We start from the raw sequence: 19,474 nt of genomic DNA on the forward strand, positions 1-19,474 counted from the left end.
TTAATTGTGACGAAATTGACCCTAACGATTCCACATGCTCACGGATGATCGTGCAGTCGTTTTTGCGGTCGGGAGGCAGGTAGATTGCGCCTACACTAAGCTTGCTTTGTGGAAGTTCTACGACAATCCACAGCTGTTCCAGTTGACTGGAAATGGGTGACGTACTTACGTAGCTGGCTAGTCTAGTAGATACTGCAATCAGGACTCCGCCACCGCGCGATTTTTGACTGTTTAGGGCAGACCGGTCAGTTCTAAAGACGGAATAGAGTGACCCGAAAAGTTGCGATGAGTAAATTCGGTCGTTCAGCCACGTTTCCGTCAGCACAATCAAATCATATTCGGCCTCCGCAACAGCCAGGAAAAACGAGTCGATTTTAGTCCTCAGCCCACGCACGTTTTGGTAGTAAATCCGGAGACCATTCGAAGAGCAATCACGGGCACTAGAAATCGAAAGGACATCAGGTACCGAAAGTTCGGAATCACTAACATACTCGCCTGAGGTTGCAGGCCGGAAGCCCCCGATACCATCACCGACCACAGGACCGGGACGATGACGATGGCGGATGTCTGCAGCAAGCGCGACTGGGTCGGGAGGTTCGGAAGCTTCCTCAGTGCCTGTTTTAGGGTGTCCCGGATCCGAGGAAGAGCAGGTGGCGGCATAAACCTGTTGGTAGTTGGCAGGACGGATGCATGTCTTAGAGTTACCTCTATGGTACCAGAGCTGAGCCAAAAAGTTGAGCACGTTATTTCAGGACCTTATAGTCTTAGAGTTTCCTCTATGCTAACACTAAGACCAGGGGGTCCCGAAGAAACATGCTCAATTTTTTGTCTCTGGAAGTACCAGATCAATTGGCATCTACTTTCATATTACGTGATAAAATTACGGACTTTGATCATGAAAAATGTGAAAACAACATCAAGTCAGTTTGTCACATCAAGCAAAGTAATCGCATATCAGTCCCATCCTGAAATTCAATCGTCCAGAGGTCAAGCTACAGTTTTGTTTTTTGAATCGCCATATTTTTCGTTAATATAACAATACATGCAAGCTTCTACTTGACTAGCCTATTGGTCCCAAGCAAATCGATTAACGTACTTCATTCTAGTCGAAATTCTAGTACTACACAATGTTTGTTTTGATTTGCCATGAAAGTTTGACAGATAAAATGAGGGGTTCGTAGATTTTCCTATGTTTCGAGAGGTGCATCGATTAGCTTGGGACCGAAGATAGTACTAGAGCTGAGCCAAAAAGTTGAGCACTTTTCTTCGGGACCTACTAGCAACAATCAATACGAAACTAACGATTTTAAATTGGCTCACCACTTTAGTAGCCTATTGGTCCCAAGCAAACGATTAACGTACCCTATTCTAGTTGAAATTCTATTACTACACTATGTTTGTTTTGATTCGCTATGAAAGTTTGACAGATAACATCAGGGGTGTGTGGATTCATGCAGAACATGCAGGGGTGAGTGAAATAGCTTGGGACTGCTTGGGACCGTTGTTCTGGTACTGAGTGAGCCAAAAATAATAATGATTTTCTTCGGGACCCAGTGTTCTTAGAGTTACCTCTATGCTACTAGTCTTAAGAGCCACCTACATTAGATCCGTTTGAGTTGCCTTGACGTACATTTGACAGCTAGACAATAGATTTAGCTGTCACTTTGCCGCAACGCGTCCGATCCGGATCAGATGTGCGTGGGTCTTCAGAGTTAACTCTATGGTTGCAGTATGCATGAGCTCAAAACTCTCGATCGTGCATAACACCCGTCGAAGTCAAACCACCGACGAACCGACATGACACTGGAGCATTTCGTTTGTCTTCGATTCGATTTGTCAAATGAGCGATTTGATCTGTCGGGCGATCAGATCTGTCAAACGAGGTGAGACGCAAACCAAGTCAATATAAATTTAACGTGTGTTCGTATCCTTGCTCATGATATGTCGCGATCGGATGAGAAGATGGCGGTAGTGTTTAACGTATTTTAAATATGGCGTCTTGGGCAAGATTTTGAAAGAAGCTTCTATGAGCTGTCACTTCGGATCGTCGGTGGTCAAACGCCGCGACTCAACATGGAGCAATTATGGGACGGCGGAGTTGCCCAGGATTACGCGCAGCAGCTGGAAGCGGCACTACCCATGGAAGAGCTAGAAGATGGTTGGAGGGACGTTTCGCCATAGGTAGTACCAACAATCAATACGTAACTAACGATTTCAAATTGGCTCACTACTTGACTAGCCTATTGGTCCCAAGCAAATCGACTAACGTACCCCATTCTAGTATAAATTCTAGTACTACACAATGTTTGTTTTGATTCGCTATGAAAGTTTGACAGATAAAATGAGGGGTTAGTGGATTTTCCTATGTTTCGAGGGGTGAATCGATTAGCTTGGGACCGAAGAGAGTACCAGAGCTAGGCTAAAAAGTTGAGCACGTTTCTTCGGGACCTTCTAGTCTTAGAGTTACCTCTATGGTAGTACCATAGAGGTAACTCTAAGACCACTGGGTCCCGAAGAAAATCATTATTATTTTTGGCTCACTCAGTACCAGAACAACGGTCCCAAGCAGTCCCAAGCTATTTCACTCACCCCTGCATGTTCTGCATGAATCCACACACCCCTGATGTTATCTGTCAAACTTTCATAGCGAATCAAAACAAACATAGTGTAGTAATAGAATTTCAACTAGAATAGGGTACGTTAATCGTTTGCTTGGGACCAATAGGCTACTAAAGTGGTGAGCCAATTTAAAATCGTTAGTTTTCGTATTGATTGTTGGTAGTACTGCTGCAGCGACACTAGGTACTGAGATCCCGGACCAAAGAAAGGAATGGTTTGATGGTGAATGTAAACTGTTAGTAGAGGAGAACAATGCAGCACGGGCGAGAATGCTGCAAAACCGCACGAGATTGAATGTGGAGCGGTACAGACAAAACTCGGGTTTTCGAAGGAAGAAGCGCCAGCAGGAAGACCGAGATCGTGAGGCGATGTAACATCTGTACCGCGTAAACAACACACGGAAGTTCAACGAAAAGCTAAATAGTTCGCGCAAAGGCTACGTGCCGCAAGCCGATATGTGCAAAGACTTGGACGCTAACCTTTTCAGGTTCTGCAGAAAGGCCGCGAGAACAACGAGCCCACACATAATGTGTTCATCGATTTAACATCCGCATACGACACAATAGATTGAGATCAGCTATGGCAGATTATGCACGAGTACGGATTTCCGGATAAACTGACCCGATTGGTCAAGGCGACGATGGATCGAGTGATGTGCGTTGTTCCAGTATCGAGGACACTCTCAAGTCTCTTTGAATCTCGTAGGGGTTTACGGCAGGGTTATGGACTTTCGTGTCTGCTATTTATCATCGCGTTAGAAGGTGTGATAAGAAGAGCTGGAATAGACACGAGTGGCACGATCTTCAGGAAGTCCATCGAGCTTCTTGGCTTCGCCGATGACATCGCCATTATGGCACGGAACTTTGAGACGATGGCGGAAATGTACATCAGACTGAAGCTAGGCGGATTGGACTTGCCATTAACGCATCGTAGACGAAATACATGAGAGGAAGAGGTTCTAGGGAAGACAATGTTAGCCTACCACCCCGAATTCGAGGTGATCGACGTGTTCGTGTATTTGGACTCACTGGTGACCGCCATAAATGATACCAGCAGATAAATTCAAATAAGCATTATAGCATGGAATCGTGTCTACTATGGAGGCGAACCAGCCCAAGGCTAAAAGCCTCCCTAATAAAGATAAATAATAATAATAATAATCGTGTCTACTTTGGGCTCCGGAGGATGCTCCGGTCGAATACAATTCGCCGCCGCACGAAGTTGACTATCTACAAGACGCTGATTAGACCGGTGGTCCTCTACGGCCACGAAGTTTAGACTATGCTCGTGGAGGACCAACGCGCCCTTGGTGTTTTCGAACGGAAGGTGTTGCGTATGGTGGAGTGCAGATGGATGACGGAACGTGGAGGAGGCGAATGAACCATGAATTGTACCAGCTGCTGGCCGAACCATCCATCGTCCACACTGCAAAAGTTGGGCCACTACGGTGGGGTGGGCACGTCGTAAGAATGCCGGACGACGGTTCTTGATGGATCGACCAAGAAGAAGGTGACCTGCTGACCCTTCGCAGACTACGAGGCTGGCGACGTGTATGGCCATTGATCGAGTAGAATGTAGACGACTTCTTCGGACAGTAGAGGACAATTGTAAGCTCGAAAACGTCTGATGATCGAATTGACGTCTAAAACAAAGTTGAACTTTTGCTTTTTGATGTACAGAATCTTACAGAAACTTACAGGTACGGGAACAGACCTATCCTTAGTTCACGGGTTCAAGACGGTGCATAAAATAGCAAATGGGAATCATCTGTCAATAATTATCGGACGAAAGGCTTTCTCACAAACGGTTCCGCATTCGGCTTGCACGGAAATTTTTATTACTATTTGATTATTAGCATATTAGTATCGAGAAAAACTGTGTCTTCTTCATCAACGTTACTCAGTGCCGTCCATAATAATAAATTATTCGAAAAAAAGGAGCTCAACACACACATTCACAAATAATTAAAAAAAACAGTCTAGATAAAACGTAGAATTAAATATCGCAGAACATTTACCTTCCCTCCTGCTGCTTCAAGCTCACATCGCATCAAAATGGAACCGGTGCGCTTCCAGTGATTTCTGAATCCGATCCTCGCGCTTCTCCTTGGCATACAGTATCAGAATCAGTAGCAATATGACCAAACAGATTCCACCCAATGCAACGACGCTCATCAGAATCAATTTGCTGGGGGTGACGAAGAGCTGCGCCTTCCATTTGTCGGCTTCGTCGATCGGCCGGGGTACGACGATCATCTGGGAGTTTGGAATCAGCTGGGTCCAGGTGCGGGAGTGGTTCGACAGACCGACGGTAAGCGAGTCGACAAAGTTCGGCGTGCGACCCAGGCCGAACGTCGTGTACGGCAGATGGAGGGAAAAGTATGCTGACTGAGGTAGCTGCGCTGAGGCGCCATGCTGCGGGTCACCATCCTGGGTGGTGGTGTTGTACTCGATGCGAGGGCCGGGGAGATTTGTGCCTGAAAGGAAATTAGGTTTAAATTTGATCATTTTTTTTTAAATTAAAACAACCAACCGTAAGTTCTCTTCTTCCGACCCAAAGGCGTAAGCTTCTTCGGACCCCGTTGGTTCGAAAGTCCCGTCAGGACGATGACCTTCACGAAGTTAGCATCGTAGTCCAGCGAATTCCTGAATGCCACCGGCCGAGTAGTGTTGCCCACCTTCTCCACGAAGATGACATCCAATATACCGTTGTTGTAGAAATCGTAGAACGAGCCCATGATGGTACCATTGGTGAAAGGAGCGAGCGCCTTCCAGCGCACGACGAATGTTCGCTTCATGTGATTACAGGCTAACTTTTCGCATGGAACGTTTTCCAGCAGAAATGTTTGCATCTGACCGGATGATTTGGAGAGCGTTGCGAGAAGATCCGGATAACCGTCCAGATTGAAATCGCCACCCCGAAGCGTTATGACTTGGGTTGCCCAATTTAACCGATCCGGAACGACGAAGCCCCAAACATCGTTGTGATCGTCCTTGAAATCGATCTGCAGATCGTGGAAATGATGTCCATGGTAGACCAGAATGCTAGAGTTCATGCAGTTCTTGTTGAAGCAAATCGGGACAATTTGCAGTAAATTCCCATCGAGTTCTGCGTCCAGGAAGATCGATTGACCTATGTGGGCATCGTAGTTGCCAACGGGAAATTCGATCCTGTGATCGTAGATAAATTCCTTATCTGTTTCGGTACCCTTCCATATCTCGTATCCGGATGTAGTCGTGAGGAATAGATCCGCCGTGAAATCCTTGTCCAAATCGATGATGGCGTGCGAATGTGGAACGCTGAGCTGGGCTCCATGTTTGTCATCCAATCGGATTGCATCGGGCTTTTTCCTGATGCCATCTTTAGGTTTCTTGAAAATCCAATACGTACGCTCTCCCTTCCTGTCCATCCCGAACAAGTCGATTATAAAGTCCTTATCGTAATCCAGAGCCAGAGGCTGTCCTCTCATCTCTATCAGCGGCTCCTCGTCCTCCCCCGTGCAGTTCATGTACTCCGAACCGCCCCAGTTGACATAGACTGCTTGGTCCTCTCCTTCCCGCTTAACTGTGAACATCACATCCATGTACGCATCACCATCGAAATCCCCCGGAACGACGCTGGTGATGTGAAAGTTCTTATACTCGCACTTTGGTCCCGCTTGGAGCAGCGGTTTGTCGTCGCTGCCGAACAGGATCTGGATCGTGCGGAAGTTGTTCCGCAGCACGAACACATCGAACAGTTCGTCCGAGTTGAAATCACCGTACGCGACCGGGATGGTGTCGGTCATAGAACCGAAAACCGTGTCCGTTATGTCCACTATGTCCCCTGCATTGGTGAGGACGATGTGGAACAGGAATACCGATACGAGCCGCGTGAACGGTGGAAACTGGAACTTCATTTTTACGACGAAACCGTGTCCGGAATATGTGCACTTGGAATCAGAACCATAAAAACATGTTATCTCGCAAAAATCGGGGAAAATTTCACTATTTTTTATCGCGATTAAATTATTTTTACGTCTTTTTTTTTTGTTATGATTCACGACTCTTTTACTTGTCAGAATAATTCAATCCAGATAATCGGACTGAAACATTTCAGTACCCGGCTGCCAGCAATCTGATAAATACTTTGGACCGACAAGGCGCGCTCTCGTTGAAGTTTGATTCGGTTGACGTCAGTGTCGGTATAAACAATATTCAAAAGCTGGCGCTCGTTTCCACCGTTTCCACAGTATCCATGATTGTTCAGGAAAAATAAATTTTCAGCCTGTGTTTTCGGTGTATTTTTGTGCAGTTCGATCAATTTGCGTTCTAGTCTTGCTTCGCTATTGTTCGGCATCAAGGATTTGCGTTGGTATTGTATTTCAAGTATTTTTTTTCCATCGCAGAAGTGTTCATAGTCCGTTACAATGTCCGATGCGGAAGATATTTTCGCCGACAGATCTTCTAATGGAAGTGGTAAGTTGGTTTCACTATAAATTCGGTACGAATTCTTGAGTGTTATTAAATTTTGTTGTTTTCCGCAGACTACCACTCCTTCGGCAGCCACCAAAAGCCGAAAGAAACGATCGATATCGATGAGAGTAAGTATCCTGTTCTATGTTGTTATTGTAGTTCGGATTGAGGTTAAACGCCGATTCCTTGCAGCGGAACCGGAGGATGATGAGGAAGAAAGAGCCATCCGAGAAAGGATGAAGAAACGACAAAGTCGTAGGATGTCGTTTTATCCACAGCGAACGAGCTCGGACGTCAGTTCTAGTGAGAGTGAGGACGAGGAGCAGCCGGTTTTGAACCGGGAAGCGGGGGAAGTATCCATTGCCAGTGACGACGAGACCAGCGAGGAAGAGCGCATAGCTGAGACGCGTGCTCTTTCACCAACTACTCGGATGAGCATGTCCGGAGTTCGACCGGAGGATTTGGATGATGATGATGATGATGATGATGACGATGACGATGATAATGTCATCATGAGAAGGAAAGTCAAGCGGCATCAGATATCGTCGGATGAAGATCGTGATGATCACGAGGATAGCAAACCGAACGGTGAGTCTTTTGACGAAAGTCTGTCGCTTCGTAGTTTCAAAGCGGAATCGAGTGTGAATCAGGGTTCAATCAGTCCGAAGCTTTCCTCAACGGTTATCTCTGACGATGCTCGGAACGATTCCATGGGTGGACGACTTTCGCACAGCGTACGGATGTCTATCGAAAACAAATTATCGTCAACGGCTGTGGAACCGATTGCCAGCGATCCGAATGGAAACGATTCCTCTAGTATTATCATACAGGAAAAATCTGAAGAAATTTTGTCGCTATCCAGTGATGATGAACAATCGGTCGAAAGCAAATCCTTCCTCACGAAACAAGTAGTCTCTCAGAACTTTTACGACGGAAAAGTCCGAGAATTGGCAGATCTTCAGAAGAAGCTCGAAAAAATGGGACTGCTCACGAAATTGAATAAAGATCTACCGGATAAAGGTGTTGGTTTGAAAAAAGCAACAGGCAACCTGGAGAACGAGATTACCAAGCTCAAGAATGAAGTAGCGAAAATGGAGGTGCATGATTTGAAAGGGATTCGGGACGAGATACAAAAAAGCTTCGAAAGCTCGATTGATGCCAGTGGCCGAATAATGGTTGACAGTACCAACAATTCCGTCGCTAGGTAAGATTTTAACCGGTTTCCAAAAATCTTTCGATCTCTTAATAATCTTAATCATCCCCCAACAGTAACAATTCCAGCGTACAGTCCATGGGAGGCGAACGCAAGTCCAGCGGCAATAACCAGATTATAAACATTTCCTGGGATGATATAGAGAAGGAAGCAAATACTATTCAACCGAAGCACACCGGTAAGCAGGGAATAGCCACCTTTCAAACTCAGAAAACGCTTACCATGGACCGTTTGGCTACGCTGCACAAATCTATCGAGGCATGTCCCAGCGAAGATACGTTGGCCGAGCAGCCGAAATTGCTGCGTATTGAGCTGATGAACCACCAGAGACATGCCCTGGCCTGGATGCTTTGGCGTGAGAAGCAGAAGCCTCGAGGAGGAATCCTGGCCGACGATATGGGACTTGGTAAGACGCTCAGTATGATTTCGTTGATTCTCAAAACGGCCGAGCTGGAGGATCCGGATAAGGAAGAGGAAGAAACCACCGATGACGAAGCGGAAAACAACAATAATGGTTGGAAAGCCAAAGGCAGACGTGACTACTACGCTGGTGGAACGCTAATCGTGTGTCCTGCTTCGCTGATGAGGCAATGGGAAGGCGAAATTACCAACCGGGTGGCTAGGAACAGTTTGGCCGTGAATGTTTACCACGGAACCAACAGGGACGTAAAACCGAGGCACCTAGCCAAATACGATGTTCTGATCACGACGTACAATATCGTTTCCCGTGAGGTAAAAAACGAACGCCTTGGAATTTTCGGCGTGAATTGGGAACGAATAATCCTGGACGAAGCGCACATAATTCGGAATCACAAAAGTGCAATGTCTGCAGCGTGTTGTCAGTTGAGAGGCCGCTCTCGTTGGGTCCTAACTGGAACTCCCATCCAGAACAAGGAAATGGACATGTACGCCCTGTTGAAGTTCCTTCGCTGTACCCCGTTCGATGATTTGACTCATTGGAAGAAGTGGATCGATAACAAATCTTCAGGCGGAATGGCCCGCCTTCAAACGATTATGAAGTCGCTTATGCTTCGTCGAACCAAGAAACAGCTGCACGAAAGAGGTTCTCTGCAATGTCTCCCGGAAAAGAACATCGAGCTGGTCGAAGTCAAGCTGGGGAAGGAAGAAATGAACGTATATCAAAAGGTGCTTCTTTACTCCCGGACGCTCTTCGCCCAGTTCCTGCATCAGAAAGTGGAGAAAGAAAACGACATCTATTATGGAACGCAAGGAAATCGGCCCACGTTCTCTCAAGCCCGCAACCCTAACGGTGCTTACGATCGGGTGCATCAGAAACTAAAGCAAATGCACGCCCGAGGCGAAGTGAAACAGCATCAGATCCTGGTGCTGTTGCTTCGTCTCAGACAAATCTGCTGCCATCCGGGTCTTATCCAACAGATGCTCGAAGACGAAGAAGGTAATTTCGATGTTAGTACATCGGAAGACGACCAACCTGAGTTGGATTTGCTGGAACAACTGAACAATCTCAAACTGACGGACACTTCCACCGGTGGCGATGCATCAAACAATCCAACCGAAGCGAACCCCGCATTGAACATCAGTGGAAATACGTCCCAAGACACGATGGCCATGACGAAGGCGTCCTCTAAGGTGATGCTCCGATCGAATCCGGTGTTCGATTTGACAAAGGTCAGTTCAAAGATTGCGAGGCTGCTGGAGCTGTTGGATGAGAAAATCCTGAACGGCGATGACAAGGCGGTGATTGTATCGCAGTGGAGCAGCGTTCTGGACATTGTGGCGCAGCATTTGAACGCCAAACGGGTAAAGTACGTGTCGCTGACCGGGAAGGTGCCGGTTAAATTCCGAAACGATATAGTGACAGATTTCAACAAACAGGGATGCGGTCCAAAGGTGAGTTTAGTGATTATCTACATTTTCGAAAATATAAATCATTTGCATTCAGAAGCCCGCAAATGGTCTACCATAATGAGTTATAGGGAGAACCAATTTTATTCCCCATATCAATATCATATTTTAAAGAATATTACTAACAACACTCCTTGCAGCATAGTCTCAAAACATTCCAGCTAATATTTAAATCTTATGAGTCTAATAGAGTTTCTATAGCTGCGGTATGGGACTATTGATAGACTATTGCATTTATTTTTTGATTTCCTTAATTTCTATCAGCCCAATCCTGTGAGGAATTTTTCAGAAAAACAACTGGAAAATCAGAGACTATCAGGGAGTTGATTTTTCATCATTAAGTCGACACCCTGCATAAGCAAAATAATAGCTAAATGCAGGTCAGTGATGAAAAGTTGTAACCACCTGATGCTATTTGGTTCATCAACTTTCGCTGGCAGCCCCATATTCAACAGGTCCTCGGAAATCAGCCATGACAGCACCCAACCAACCGTTGCCATAGCTGGCGGAACTCGTTTACTCTGGACAAACACGCCCCATAGTATTGCAGTGGAAATTTTCACTTTTATTCACAGCTGCTACCGTCCATCGAGTTTCGTTTTTTTTTGTTAGTTTTCGGAGGAAATTAAAACCAAAATGTCCAACCGAACGTTCAACCGTCTGTGGACCAGTTCACAAAAGGATCTGGAAAAGCTAGCGGTCAACGATTTCGAATACCAGGCTATTGAGGCGCAGCACGATCGCACCGAAATCCAGGGCCAGGTGTACGAACTGTACCTGCGGTATATTGTGATTGCCAATAAGTTGGAGGAAATTTACGATCAAATTGTTCAGCCTCAGAAGCGGATTCTGATACGGAAGCTGCTGGACAATGTCCTGGGACGGGTGCTCGAGTTGAAGCATGATTTGGTAATCATTGATATGATGGAGTTTAGCTACAACGACACTGTGGTGGAGAAGCTGAGCCTGACTCCGCTCAGTATGGAGCTCACTGTGCCGAAATACTTCCGAAGGGAGAAGGAAGAGATGCTGAACGAGCGGAGGAAGTTTATGGATGATATATTGCGGCGAATTGGTGCTCTGGATGAGGAAATTGTTGAGGAGGAATGGTCCGAATTGGACGCTATTAAAATCATTCAGACTCATGAACGAGCCCGACAGGGACGGTTGAGAGCTCAGTTCATGAAGGAATTAAAACTGCTGAAGGAGAAAGGTAAGCCGGACAGTAGCCGGGATAAGTCTTCAACGGGACTGAATGCCGCAATGAAAATTCAAAAAGTTTGGAGAGGTTATGCGACTAGACGACAGACCCGACGGAGGAAGATGGAAGAAATGATCCTGATCGGAATGATACCACCTCAGGTCACTACAACGCGAACAGCGGTTGATGAATTGGACGAAGCAAAATTGATCCGATACAAGCAGCAGAAGGATTTCCAAGATGAATACGAAAACTCGCTGGTTCGCGTGAAAGATGAAATTTACTCCAAGCAGGGAGCTGCTATGAAAGAGGACATTGCCGATGAAATCCGCACCTGGTTCAAGGAGTATCAGAAACGGACCGGACGTTTGCCGGATTTTCCCTCGGAGGAGGCCGGTGGTTCCCGCCATCTGTTGAGCCGTCAGGCCACGGAAAGTGAGATGAGCCGGTCATCCGTGATGTCCTCTCGGGAGAGTAAATTGAAGTCCTCCAAGGACCCCAAGTTGCAACAGAAGAGACCTGGGGAGGTTTCGCTCGAGGAAGGATTGGATAAAGCATTCAAACCGATGCAATCCTCGTTTCTTCCGGAGATTAAGAATGGCATTGACGAGTACATCGAAATTTGGAAGGGCAAAGACGAATCACATAACCTTCGACAGACGTACTACGACGATATGATTTTCGAGGAAAAGTTCGCCGACGTTGAGACGGAACTGAGAAGAATCGTGGATGACATAATGCGACAAGAGTTGGACCTGCTGCAGATTGCGTTGGATAGAGACCGAGCCCAGAAAGGAAAGAAAACCAAGAAGGGCAGTAAGAAGGCACGTCGCAGTGGTAAGAAGGGCAAAAAGAAACGCGAGAAAGATTTAACCCCAGATCGCACGACGGAGTCTCTGTTTGAGGAGTTGCTAACGAATGGTATAATCAAGAAGTTTTCGGAAACTCCGATTGAGTCCTATGTGGGGGATTTGAGCTACGCTGCCCGAAGCGCTCTGAATCCTTCACCGGGAGATGTTCGTCATCTCATCAAACAGTACTGCATCCTTCCACTGGGTTCTGAAACCATCCGTAATTTTGGACCGTGCATCAAATCCCTGCTCATAGCCGGTCCAAAGGGTTCAGGAAAGACCTCTCTAGTCCATGCAATCTGCACCGAAACGGGATCGGTTCTGTTCGACATTTCACCGGCCAACATTGCCGGTAAGTATCCAGGTAAATCGGGTCTGATCATGTTGATGCACTTGGTATCGAAGGTTTCTCGGCTGCTTCAGCCATCGGTCATCTATTTTGGGGACGCCGAGAAGCCTTTTATGAAGAAAGTTCCAAAAACAGACCGCACCGATCCAAAGCGTTTGAAGAAGGATTTGCCCAAGCTGGTGAAGAACATCAATGCGGAGGATAGAATCATGCTGATTGGCACATCCAACTGTCCCTGGGAGGCGGACATGAAGCTGATGGTACAGACGTACCAGCGGTTTGTCTACATTCCTCGGCCGGATTACGGTGCGCTATCGTACGCCTGGAAGGAAATGTTGAGCCACTATAGCGGTGTTCCACGGCAGTTCGATACGGGCGCAATGGCGAAAATTTCCGACGGTTACACGATAGGTTCGGTAGCAAAGTGTATTCGGGAGGTAATCACGTGCAAACGGATGCTGCAGCTCAGGACGCAACCGTTGACGCATTTGGAGCTGATCAATGCTTTGAGGTGGATTGGCGTTACGCAGAAATTGGCTTTCGATGGAAACCGACTATAATTATCCTTTTGTTTTCTTGAAGCGCACTGGAACCGGTGTACAAGGAGGAAGAGGAAGCTTTCATGTACTGGTGGTGCAAGACTCCTCTCGGCCGGCGTCGGTCGAAGCAAATGGAAATGGAGCACGAGGCTCGGATGGAAATCGAGAACGTCAGCAAGAAGAAGAAATGATTCATCAGCATTTTCCGATTTTGTCTTTATCTGTGTGTTTGTGTGGTGTTTTTGAATAAAGTTGCCATGTCACGATTTTGAAACAACCGATATCTACTAAATTTTTCAACAATGAATTCATTTTGTATGGAAATTTTGTGAAATTTCGAAATGATTGTACCATTTCAGATTATGCTTCTTTCGCTGACTGCTGGTGGCGTTGGCCTGAATCTCGTGGGTGCTAATCACATGCTGCTGTTGGATCTGCACTGGAATCCCCAGCTGGAAGCGCAGGCTCAGGATCGTGTGTACAGAGTTGGCCAGAAGAAGGCCGTTTACGTGTGGAAGTATGTTTTCTATGATGATTACCTTGTTGATCGTTTTTTGTTTTAACATTACCAACCTCTCGTCAGGTTCATGTGCATCGACACGGTGGAGCAAGCGATTCGGATGCTGCAGCAAAAGAAGATCGAAATCGCCAATGAAGTACTTACCGGCACCAAGCAAACGGGAAGCAAACTCACAATCGACGATCTCAAGACACTGTTTGGGCTGTAGGTAAGCTGAAGAAGAAGCAGCAGCAGCAGCAGTCAAGTGGGTCGGATCTGTGATATCGGGGTTTATGTCAAGAAGATTTTTCGTTCGTGTCCGTTCTTCCGATGTTCAGGTCGCCGTCAGTCGGCCGTAGCAGTATGTGTAGATGTTAGAAACTTGTCATTAATGAAATAAATAGAGGTTTTTTTGCCGCACATTCCAACGGAAATAGCAATTGCGATTTTTATTTGTAGAACGAAATCCTGTTTTTTGTTTGTTTACAAAATCAAACTGTTGACTATTCTGTGAGTTTACAAACATTGCTTGTTGTGCTCGTTGTTTTGTTCTAATACTGCTATTTGTGCGTAACTATTTGTCTTATGATTTGAATCTATTGTTTGTTCCATAGCAAATTAACATGTTTGCTTTGGCTGGATGTAGTTGAAAGTGTATTGTTGAATGTTGATGTTTGATTGTTTTATTGGTTATTATTTCTTCGTCATTCTATGAACTTGAATTTAATAACGGGGGGGCAACTAGTCCTAGATTAATTAGAAATTTTAGATTCACCGAGGGGCGCTCTGTTTGAACCGTTGCATTCCGGAGGTTTGCTGTCTTCGGTGTCAAAGTTGCTCAGTTAAAATAAGAGCTGGGTTCCTCCGTGAACCGCTTCAAAGCTTTCCGACGCAGTTCCAACACTGCGTTGACACTAGTATCGACTATCGACTATCGACAGGCCCACTAAAGACCTTCGCAACACCATTCGTAAGCATATGCGTATCCTAAAGATCGATTGCAACAAATTAATCAAAATCATCCAGGCCAGGATGGTGGATCTCAGAAATAATGATTTTGCTAATGTGATTCGTTCTCTCCCAGATTGTGCAAAGACAGATTGTGCAGTTGAAAAGGCCAATGCTCTTGGTCAACATTTTGTGAATTCATATAACCTTGGCCGGTATCGGAGACGATGTCAAGAGTCGCTGTCAACCCAGTAGTTGTCCCTGATGATAGTAGAGTATCGGCTGATGAGGTGACAGCAGCCATTAAATCTACCAAAAACATGAAGGCCGCTGGTGTCGATAGTGTGGTCAACCTCGAGTTGAAGAACTTGAGTGTGTTGACTTCTTCGAGCACCGCACAGTGATCTTCAACAGGTGCTTCGAGCTTGGCTACTTCCCTGCATGCTGGAAGTTAGCCAAAGTTTTTCCAATCCACAAGCGTGGTAAAGACCCTAACAGGGCCAAAAGTTATCGTCCCATCAGCTTCGAAAAGCTGATACTCAGCCGTTTGCTGTTGTTCTCTAACGAAATTAACATTTTGTTGAAGATCAGTAAGCTGCGTCTACATCAGTAGGCTAGTTATTATATGCGACAATAAATTTTCATTCTACTTCTAACCGTCAACCGAACCAGACGTTCTCATTGCCTACTCCCAATACATTTTCATCAACGAGCAATTCGGGTTTAGGAAAGGCCATTCGTTACTACCCAACTAACAATTTTAGCTGCAGATTAGCTTATACAGCCGAAAATTGGCTTATACAGCTAATTTTTGCCTGTTAAGCTAGTCTGCAGCTAAAGTTGTTTGTTGGGTAACATCATCAAGCAGAACAAGTCCGTTTTCAGGACATCTGTCATGGCATTGTTGGAGGTTGAGAAGGCGTTCGACAATGTCTGGCAATCGCTAGTGTACAAGGTGCATCGATACAATTTCCCGATCTTCTTTGTTAAGATCATCAAAAACTACTTGTCGGGCAGATCATTCCAGGTCTTTTTGAACAATACACCTTCTGATACGTTCAACGTTGATGCTGGGATTCCTCAGAGCAGTCTGCTTCTACCGAGTTCAACCTGGTAGAACTAACTCGCACTAAATAGTGTGAGCTGTTTCAACCACATCGCATTTGGTTGTGTTTTGGTTAAATGCGCCTGGTAATTTAAAAGTTCAACTTGATAATCAATAATCGAGTGAAGTCGTCTAGCTTGGTCCCACACTTTACTGAATCTATCATTAACCAAGTGATTTGAGTGAGCCATCCCGGGAAGTAGAAGTTTTATTTTATATTATTTATATTAAAAGAAGCGGGAATTCATGTTAAAACACCAGGTCAGAGGTCTAATTTCAAACAATACATGATTACACGCAGAGGAATATTGCTTAGTTGAAATCAAAAACTCAATCAACAATCTGTACGTACATTAAGTTAATCATTTTTTTTGTTCTAATGTAACCGTATTTTCAAAACAATAAAAAATTACTTTCGAACACAATATTTCTTCTCGATTATCATTTTTACTGCTATCTTTAATTCAACAATTCTCGATTACTTTTTCGAAGGGACGTATCAGCTTTTCTAACCAATGCATTTGATCGTCGATTTGACGTAACTAGTAGCTTGCCCATGCATTCTAACACCACTATCAGGTAGGGGGGAAATTTCCCTATCTAAAGGTAGTGTTGGAATGCGTGGGAGAGCTACCAGTTACGCCAAGTTGTCGATCAAATGCATTGTTTACAAAACCTTATACGTCCCTTCGAAAAAGTAATCGAGAATTCATGTTTGTTGAATCATCAACAATATCAACATTAAATGAAATTTTCATTTTTGAATCGATCATTTGTTTCGGTGTGTATTATGAAATGCTTACGACCGTCGCCTTTTTGAATTTATCAAGAACACGAACAATGTCTGCATCAGAAGGGAAAGTCGAAGAGCTCGAGTTTGAGAGCATCGACGAAGGCACCGTAGAAACAGTTAAATTATTAGAAAGTTTCAGGTCTTCCGACGAAGTTATTAACGTCTTTCTGGGTAAGTTGTATTGGATTATAGATGTCATTTATGATTATTGCAGCAAATCAGTTTACGGTCGAAGTTCTCAAAATCATCGAGCGAAAGGAGGTGGAAGAACTTATTACTCAACTTTTCCTGGCCGAGAGGACCAAATTTCTTCACGGTCTCAACGATTGACGAAAGCAGACACTTACATAAAAACACCCCTATACCCCCCCTACCCCCCTATCGTGTCTACGTGTTTTATTAAAAGTCCCTAATATAGTATAATAATAAGTAGTATAAAGGCGAAGACAACAAATCAAGAAGACTGGCAACTCTTCCATTTTCTCATACGAACGATATGAGACAGGTACAATTGCGTCATCTGCCGCTCAAAGGTAAATGCTTCGAACGAATTTGATAGCAAAGATTACATCCTCAGAAGAAGGGTTTATGTATTTGCTCATTTTTCTATGCGTTACTTCCACCTTCACTCAAGCGCAGCGCCATTGTATCTGTCGCTTGGATTCTGGCAAAGTTGCCAGTCTTCTTGATTTGTTGTCTTCGATAAAGGTCAACTTTGTACGGAGAAATCCTTACTGTGCATGTTAATTCTTCCAAAGTATTTTTTGAAATGATCGAAGTCCACGATCTTTTGTTCACAGTATTTCAGCCGCCATAAATCTATGGTTGGACTCAAAATGATTAAGCACAATCTCCTTCTTTCATATTGTTAAGTAGTAGAACAATGCCAAGAAGTTTTTGTTCTACACTGAGCATTAATCATGGGTTTCTCGAGCTGCTCTTACTTTGAATGGCTTTATAGAACTAGCTTATTATTGGTATCAATTAATGATGCAAACCTATGCAAGTAACCCAGGAACTTCCGAAACTTTGCGGAGGACGCAAGCACGCTCAGGCAAACACAAGAGTAAAGACGTCAAACGCAACGTGGTCATCAAAGCAACACGAAAAGTAACAGTTTCTAGTGGGACTGACACACGCCGAATTTCCTGCTTCATAGCCAATTTCTCGGCATAACAGACCCACTAAATATTGTTCTTATAAAAATATGCTTAACTGATTTCATTAATGGTAATTTCTGTAGTTTTCACTAATACATATTGATTCTGTTGAAATGTGAACAGTGCACTAGCTTATTTTAACGTACATTTCTTCCAATGAGCAGAAATGATTCGAAACATTATTCGCGGTTTTCTCAGATGCAACTTTTAGCACATGAGACAGATATGCGTAGAACGGCAGTATACATCTTTTGTAGTGTAGAAGAAAGTATTAAAGAAACCAGTCACTTAAGTAAGCATTGGGAATTATTTTTCCAAAACTTGGCCCAAACGTCCCAAATAGTTATTTTGAAAATAAAATGCATGCACAGTGGTATTAAACGTTGAAACATGTTTGCAGAAAGCGCAAAATTAACGATCATCGTAAATGCTTTCGTATAACCATGGAAATAGGTTGCCGAAATTTGACCCATATTAAATTTGATGAAAACGTAATAGAGAAAATCATCGGTTTTTATTTGAGAATAATAATTTCAAAAGTCCAAAAGCGCATCAAAGGACAGGCTTTACGATTTATGTGACAATGAATGTATTTAGATAGCTATCAAATCAATAACTGACTTCTCTGCGTGAGATGATGCAGTGGCATACACTTTCAGGTCATATCGCTAGCACAAACTTAAAAGTGCGTGATTGAAAACAAACAGCTGTCATGGCAAATCAAATGGCGTTTGTTTTCAACCAGCAGATCAGTTTAGTGTAAGACTGACAGGCAAGTTATCCATGCCCTGGATTCGGGTGGTTCATTTTTTGGCATGTACACCATTTCCTTGTATTTTCTTCATTTTATATTATAATAATTATCATTTAATTTCCTTAAAATTAATCATGTTAATCAAATTCATTTAATTGTCATTATGATGTTGAGTAAGCATTAAACATTTATTTTCCTTTATCGTCAAGAAACAGAACCACTTGAGCATATGCCTTTTTCGTTGCCTTGTGTCGGTCGTAAGATAATATCCTTTTTGCCTTAAAGACTAGTATATTTTTGTTGTGGATTTTTGGTATTTTTCAAAATACTTTTGCTTTTTTAATGTGAATCTGTAACTCGAAGTGCAAGCTGATATATATTTGATTATAGTTGTAATACATTTAACATCAAAATTCAAAGATCTTAGTCGCTACATTCTTCATTTAAAACGTTTATATCAATGAAATTTTATAATAACTAGATTAATTAGATTTGTAAGTTAGTGAGAGATCTGTGAGTAAAAGGAAATAGTTTCGCATTCCATTGCCATGAAATGCGATAGCATTTCCAGAAGAATAAATTCTCTTGTATTAGATTCGAAGCTTTTCGCCAAACGCAGTCCCTATGTTTAGCAGAACATCGTTGGGAAAAGTTTCAATATCGTTCTTATGTTGTAGGAAATGGTGTACCCTGCTTGCCTATGAACGCTTTCAGGTAATTCAATACGTCTTTTTAAATCCCAAATGGACTATGTGACAAGTTTTTGGGTGAATTTTCCAAAACCCGATCAAATTTTGTATATGCTTGCTTATATTTTTTCACACTGACAAATCTCTGGCAAATGCATTTGACTATGCCATAGTTTTTTTTCCGTATATGCGGTGTAAATATTTACGGTATTTGACAAATCAAAGGTAATTACGACGCATTAGATCTCTTTTTTCCATTTATTTTGTTTTCAAGGATCAAATGTTATGATTACTTGAGATTAGCTAAATAACGCAAATATTTGCAACGCGTGCACCGAAGAATTGAAGCTAGTTTCGGTGAGTGCTCACTTTAGGCCGTAGCACCCTAGGGTACAAATTCCTAAATTGATGAC

The 19,474-nt window shown here is 43.9% G+C and overlaps 3 protein-coding genes across 3 annotated transcripts; 2 read left to right on the top strand and 1 right to left on the bottom strand.

Moving 5' to 3' along the window:
* Nucleotides 1-4,439: 4,439 nt before the first annotated feature.
* Nucleotides 4,440-6,630, bottom strand: LOC135711892 (T-cell immunomodulatory protein). The gene is made up of 2 exons (XM_065234869.1): nucleotides 5,152-6,630; nucleotides 4,440-5,095 (listed from the first exon to the last, which is right to left on the bottom strand). The coding sequence occupies exons 1-2, from the start codon at nucleotides 6,515-6,517 to the stop codon at nucleotides 4,659-4,661; spliced, it is 1,803 nt and encodes a 600-aa protein (XP_065090941.1). The 5' UTR covers nucleotides 6,518-6,630; the 3' UTR covers nucleotides 4,440-4,658.
* A 204-nt stretch (nucleotides 6,631-6,834) lies between these two features.
* Nucleotides 6,835-9,988, top strand: LOC135711839 (transcription termination factor 2-like). The gene is given in 5 exon segments (XM_065234795.1): nucleotides 6,835-7,076; nucleotides 7,145-7,201; nucleotides 7,266-8,277; nucleotides 8,343-9,924; nucleotides 9,926-9,988. Coding segments are annotated over 5 exon segments (2,763 nt in total). The 5' UTR covers nucleotides 6,835-7,027.
* An 821-nt stretch (nucleotides 9,989-10,809) lies between these two features.
* LOC135711840 (dynein regulatory complex protein 11) lies at nucleotides 10,810-14,035 on the top strand. Its single transcript, XM_065234796.1, has 4 exons — nucleotides 10,810-13,085; nucleotides 13,157-13,283; nucleotides 13,473-13,630; nucleotides 13,697-14,035. Exons 1-4 carry the CDS (start codon nucleotides 10,810-10,812, stop codon nucleotides 13,839-13,841), a joined length of 2,706 nt encoding a protein of 901 aa, XP_065090868.1. The 3' UTR covers nucleotides 13,842-14,035.
* The last annotated feature ends 5,439 nt before the right edge of the window (nucleotides 14,036-19,474 follow it).

This window comes from Ochlerotatus camptorhynchus, unplaced genomic scaffold, assembly GCF_037179485.1.
Source record: "Ochlerotatus camptorhynchus isolate MF236.1 unplaced genomic scaffold, CSIRO-AGI_Acam_v1.1 ptg000443l, whole genome shotgun sequence".
NCBI lineage: Eukaryota > Metazoa > Arthropoda > Insecta > Diptera > Culicidae > Ochlerotatus > Ochlerotatus camptorhynchus.

Coding starts and splice junctions, on each gene's coding strand:
- LOC135711892 (XM_065234869.1), bottom strand. CDS start 6,517: ATGAAGTTCCAGTTTCCACCGTTCACGCGGCTCGTATCGGTATTCCTG. Junction 5,096..5,151: donor TCGGAAGAAGAGAACTTACG/GTTGGTTGTTTT, acceptor ATTTCCTTTCAG/GCACAAATCTCCCCGGCCCT.
- LOC135711840 (XM_065234796.1), top strand. CDS start 10,810: ATGTCCAACCGAACGTTCAACCGTCTGTGGACCAGTTCACAAAAGGAT. Junction 13,284..13,472: donor CTCGGATGGAAATCGAGAAC/GTCAGCAAGAAG, acceptor GTACCATTTCAG/ATTATGCTTCTTTCGCTGAC. Junction 13,631..13,696: donor AAGGCCGTTTACGTGTGGAA/GTATGTTTTCTA, acceptor ACCTCTCGTCAG/GTTCATGTGCATCGACACGG.